The sequence below is a fragment of the Cygnus atratus genome, chromosome 1 (assembly GCF_013377495.2).
Source record: "Cygnus atratus isolate AKBS03 ecotype Queensland, Australia chromosome 1, CAtr_DNAZoo_HiC_assembly, whole genome shotgun sequence".
Classification (NCBI taxonomy): Eukaryota; Metazoa; Chordata; class Aves; order Anseriformes; family Anatidae; genus Cygnus; species Cygnus atratus.
The window spans coordinates 14580941-14586940 of record NC_066362.1 but is presented as its reverse complement, the minus strand read 5'-3'; the positions used below and the strand labels follow the sequence as shown (position 1 = coordinate 14586940).

The following is a 6000-nucleotide window of genomic DNA, read 5'->3' as shown; positions in this document are numbered from 1 at the left end:
AGACAGGATGGGGAGGAAGGGATGAAATAAAATACTGAATGAAAAGAAAATATTTTTAGCTGTTACCAGCAAACTTTTCAACTCTAATCTGCTTTTCACCCCTTCTGCTGTTCAGACTCAGCAGGGACAGGAGAAGCAATCCAGCCGCACACTCCATGCAGCTGTGCTCCTGGCCCCACTCAGCAGGTCCATGTGTGTGCTGCCCTCCCTGAAGAGGACCTGGCCATGACGGCCTGGGGGCAGAGAGCTCTTCCAAGAGGAAGTTGCCAGCAGCTACAGCCCAGGGAGCAGCAGGTGCTTCTGTCCATGACAGTGCTTTCATTTTTTCTTCCTGCCCTTTTATGTCCACCCCTTCTCAAGAAGTGAGCAATTCCTCTGCAACATCCAGAGTCTGTTTTTGCACTTGGAGAAGCAAGATCTGCATTTACCCTAGCTCCTAGACCATGATCATTGCCCCAGTTGTCACTGCACCTTCCCTTCTCTCCCAGTCTTACCGGTACATGCCAAAATAAGTCCAGCTTCATCCTGCCTTTGAGTGCACAGCAGTGGCCACCCGATGTTTTGCAGCTGAGACAGATAGAGAGCTTTAAGGCTGGTGTAACAAAAATGCAGCATTCATTGTGGAGAAGAGGTCAGCATCTGCCTTTGGGGGCTGGTAAGGGTAACCCTGTCTGCAGATTCCTATTTCTGCTTTTGTACTTTCACCCCATCCTGGCCTGGTGTTTGTGATGGCCCTGCTGAGGGCTTGGCAGCTGTGGTTGGTTCTTTCCTCTTTGTCTCTGCGGTTGGCTCTTTCCTCTTCTCTGAAGTCTCTTTTTTGCTTGGTGCCTCTGCTCTGCCTGTGTCATGGCCACCGTTGTCTGCGGCACTTGATGTTACCTGCATGGCCGGAGTGGGCTGAAGGGGCTCATTGCCCTTCTTCCACCTCCGGGCCCCCCGACCACGTATTGAATTCGTAGATTTTGCCGGTGACTTGCAAGGGAGAAAAGACAAGGAATTAAAATCATGACTACTTTAGCAGATTAAGACATGACAGCTCTCCTCACGATAAGGCTGAAAAGGAAAATGTGAAAAACCTGGAAAACCAGATGAGTTGGGGAAGGTAGCCCTGAGAAGGAAATCTTCATTTCTGCAATGAAGTGTGGTGCCCTGGAAGTCCTGGAGGCCACTCAGCAGGGATGCTTTTCCATTAATACAAAAACTGGCTCTGCACTTCAGAGAATAGGAATATTCAAAACAGGACCTTGTTATCATCCTAACCCTCTATCCGAATTACAACTGCTGTGGGTTATTGTGGTCAGTGTAACAAACCCATACATAGTCCGTAGTTGTTATGACTTACTCTCCCCAAATTTGTGCCTGTGGCTATGCTGGGAAAGGCCACTGTGTATGTGTGTGCCTATTTTTTCAAGAGGAGTTGCTTACTTGGTATAGCAAAACCTGCTAGGATCACAGTATGCTGTGTATGTCTTCCAGACCACGTCAGGTCATCTAGGGTGACACGAGGTTCAGAGATCTGGGATTCCCCATGGGTTTTAGCTGTACGCATTGTGTCACAATTTTAACAAACTGATTTCCTCCCGGCCTGCTGTGAATACAGTGAAATAAAATGTATTTTCTGTTTGTGCATGGATATGCCTCCCTCAGATATACAAAATGTTGTTAAGTTTGGTTTGTTTAGCACACATTGCTACCTTTCCTTACTACAAAGATTTTTGGCCCTCTTCAGATTTTATGAGTGATTTCTACTTGGACACAAAGGAAGTCTCTCCTCCTTCAGTTCATTCACTATCCAGAGATAGGTGGAAAAATGCCCATCCATCCAGTGTGATTGCCTCATGGTCTAAATTATTGTCTCTTGCTAAACAGACAATCAGGAGCTGTGGTGGCACTGCCTGTAATTAAACGCTATTAATATGAGACAAAAAAGACTATTGAGGCCTGGAAAGAAACAGTGGTTACGTGTTACTACACGTTAGTTTGTATCAGAATTAATGGTTTCTGACATATGAACACAATTTGAACAATTAAAGATGAAACTGGATCTCTTCACGTGGTATTTTTTCTGAGTGCTTACAAGGCAGGCATGTTAAAGCAGCCCAGATTGGGCAGCAGTCCCTGACCAGCCCTCCTAATCGTATTCAACAGATGAATTATCAAATTTCATCTCTGAACTGCCAGCACTCGATCCTCTATGGTTTGGGATGAGCCATGGAGGGGAGAGGGAGGACTGAGGAGCCCACGCTCCTCTGCTGACACCACAAAGCCGTGTTACATCTTAGGGCTTGTGGCAGGCACGACACAGGTGCTGTGGCTCTGGGGGGCAGTTTGGGTGGGCTCAGCTGGCCATAAGCACGCTGTGGTCGGGTCTGCTGAGGAAGGGAACCACCAGGTGCCCAGCTCTTGCAGTGGCCTAGAGAACATCCATGTTTAACATCTAACAAACCCAGTTACACAGGCAAAAAGCAGGGACTTCTGGACGTCCCTCCAGAATCTCTTTATAAATAGCAGGTGGGCTTGGACTTGGCCCAAACCATCCTCAAGCAGCCTTGTGGATGAACTTCATTGCACAGCAGGGGCCCATTTGTTCACCCAAATTCTACTGAAGTCCCTGTGCCTAGTGTTTCCTATTAGCTCACAGCCTCTAACAGCCCAGAGACAGCTAATAAGAAACACGAGGTACAGACACTTGGGTGGAAATTTGGCTAGATGAATCCAAGCCTCAAAACAAGCCTGCCTTTTTTTTTTCTGGATAATTTGAGACCTATTGTTTTGAACCTATTTTCAGATGTATTTGTTGAAGACCTATTTTGACCGGGTGTTCCACATTCTACCAACCCTTCCTCTCCATTACTGGGGCCCTCAGCCACCGCGACTGTATCTAAAAGCAGAATGGTCTTCTCTGTCCTCCCCAGCAAGAGATACTGAAGCCTCAGATAAATAGCAGCGATGTGCTGTTCCTACCTGGAGGAGGTTTGTGCAGGTGCCAGTAGCTCACCCACCCACCCTGCATCCAGGGAGAGGTTTTGGAGACAGAATCAGCCCACCTGCCGCTACATTAACCCGCTGGCCATTTCCCATGCATGGGGAGGTGAAACCACGTAGCCGTGACAGCACCAGGGCGGGAGGCTGGGAGCAAATTCCTCCTTCTCTCTCACCTCCTAGTACCAGCTCCTTACACTCAGTGTTAGCAGAGCAGCAGTGAATAATCTGACCGTTGGATGTGAGTGTATTCTACCATTAGAAATGTTACTAGGGCACTGTCTTGATTTTCACTATCTGTGAAGTATAGCTGCTGTTCTCCTTGGAAACAGCAAATCTGAAATACGAAAAGCAAATGTCAAACCATATTTAAGTCAACTAATCCAGTTTGTTTCTGGCCAAATATTCATATTCACTGTTAATTGCTTTTTATTACCTGGGTCTCTGGCTTCTCCATCAAAGACAGTGTTTAGCCTTGTCATTTTCTGTGAAGAGAGACAAAATGTGGAACAAACCCTGTGAATTAGTTAAGCAAGAAGGAGAAGCAGTGACTTGGAAATGCTGACCTACATGGATGGAGGCGGATTTGTATGACCTGTATAGTGCATTCCTGTAGGCTGAGTTTAATCAAAACTGGCAACAAAGGCCATTTGTGGTGTAGGGTGTTGCTGCTAGATGTTCAAAGGAGAATTAATAAGGTCTAACATGCAAAATACCCCCACGTGTGTAAACCACAAGAGCTTCACCTCCACCCAGAGGAGGCTTGGGAATCCCCTCTCCAAAGAACTTAGGGAGGGAGAGTGCACACTGCAGCCTTTATGCCTTTATGTGTATGGAAAAGGAAGGAGCCCCTAGATGTGGTATCTGGGAGGAAAAAAAAATAAAAATAATAATAAAAAAAATCTATTAACAATGGAAATACCTATGATCATACCACATGATGGGGGTCAAAACTAAACTTTTGTTTTGCTCTGAGGCCGGCAGTACTCACCAAAACCACTTCTTTCTTAGGTTTCTTCTTTCCTACAAGAAAGAAAATGCACATTGTAAAGAATCAGATTTTTTTTCTGACATTAACTATAGATATTAAAGTCATGTTTTCCCCAAACAAATAGAGATTCTTAGTTCTCAGCTTCTCAGACATCTCAAATGAGTCTTACTTCTTTTCAAAGGGTGATCCCTAACACTATTTGAAAAGCAAACATCTTCATAGTGTTTTGGAATGAGGATTCACAGTTGCCAATGACAAATTAAAAGTTGAGCCTTGAAAAGTTTTATTCCTTCAGTCATGAATAAATAACAATGGTTTCTTAAACAAAACTTCCTTCATAAATGATATGAACTGATACAGAAATTCAAATGTGCTCATTATTTAAACTTATTCACACATCTGTTCAGTGAATAATTCCTTTTATGCATGCCACTGCACTCCACACTGTCACAACCAGAGTTTTCTTCAGGGGTGAGATGCCCCCACCCAGGCACCTGGCCAGCACAGGTCTGTGCACCACATACCACCTCTTCAAGGCGTATTTTGAGGACTTGGGTGTTGTAGGGGCCTTGGACTGGCTATCTACCAGCAAGTGAATTTCACTTTGGGGAATATTTGAATTACAAATGTAGATTTTTTCCCATGAATGTTTGTACTTACTAAGCTTGTGCGCTCAAACTTGCGTTTGGAGACAAAACAGGGAAGTGCTGCAGATCCAGTCAAGTCATATTCAGATTGAAGAACAGTTTGGTTATGTGTGAATTTACCACACTATTAACTCATCCCACACGCAAACAAACACAGCAGCAGTGCCACAGGCATCTCAACAGCATGGATTTGTGGATGATACCCAACTAGTTGCTATGATTTCTTCTTGTTCACTCCTTGCTGGTTTGTTTAATGTCCTTCCTTTGGAGGAAGCCACCAAAGGGGTTTATGGCCAGGCATGCAATGCTCTGAAATGTTGCAGATGGGCCTGAACCTGAGCATCAATGGGAAACCTGTTCTGTCCGGCCTTTGCTGCCCAGCATTTGGGAACCAGTTTTTCAGAAAGCACCAAGCACCCATTTTTTTGGAAACTGGCCAACGCTGAAATGTCACAAATTGGGCAACCAAGAGAACAGCTAGTTTTGTCGGGGTTTGTTAGTCATGTGTTGTTGGTTTTTTTTTTCAAGCTGGGCAATACTGATCGAGGAAAGGCATGCCATGCTTGTCAGGGGAATGCTAATGGGATTAAAAGGAAGACTGCTTAAAGAACACCTGGTTTTGTGTATGTAACTTACGCCCCTGATAAGTTATACAAACACCTTTACAAGCACCAATACTTGAAAATAAATTTTAAAGTGTTTGTGATGAAGTCAGGGGAGCAAATGAAAGGGAACAGAGAACAGGGAATTAGAGTGGAGAGGACTCTTGAAGGGCCTTTGACGCGATAAGATTTTTTTTAACAGATAGCGTACGAAATGCATGTGAAAAATACTGTAATTCTTTAGCATCCACACCAGAATACGAGGCTATTCTGAACTTGGGTTTACCTAGTAGTTAATAGATCTGAAGACCAAAAGGACCATCTCATAGGCTGGCATCCTATTATCAGCCACAGTGTTTGATCAGAGTACTTCTGTACTGGGCCAAATGTATTTGTCTAGAAATGGATTTACAAATTTTACACAGAACAGTAAACACAGCATTGTTGAGAGGTATTATAATATAGAAAAGAGGTACACACCTGGATCATTTATCCTGTAATGAAAAAAAAAAAAATTAAGAGGTGTAGTTAGCAAATGTCATGCTTATGCCTACATAAAAGTATCATGCTTCACTCTCTTCCACTTGGCAAGAACGATGAGTTTCCTTGAGTTCTGGGATTTGCTTGATTTGTTTGTTTTATGCTTTTCTTTCACTAAATGCCTGCATCATTTAACACTGCTCCCAAACAGGAAAACAGTCCTGAGCACTGTGCTAACACATCTCCAAGAAGGGATGATAGTAAAAAGACACAGACTTATTGATGATAGCATTATGGA

At 44.0% G+C, this 6000-nt stretch overlaps 1 protein-coding gene across 1 annotated transcript in view; it reads right to left on the bottom strand.

Moving 5' to 3' along the window:
- Nucleotides 1-681: 681 nt before the first annotated feature.
- The window catches only part of CDHR3 (cadherin related family member 3), a 30525-nt gene continuing 25206 nt past the window's right edge, over nt 682-6000 (bottom strand). The window contains 5 exon segments of the mRNA XM_050708095.1: nt 682-936; nt 938-972; nt 3419-3467; nt 3974-4005; nt 5703-5716. Of these exon segments, the coding sequence (XP_050564052.1) occupies nt 682-936; nt 938-972; nt 3419-3467; nt 3974-4005; nt 5703-5716 (385 nt within the window).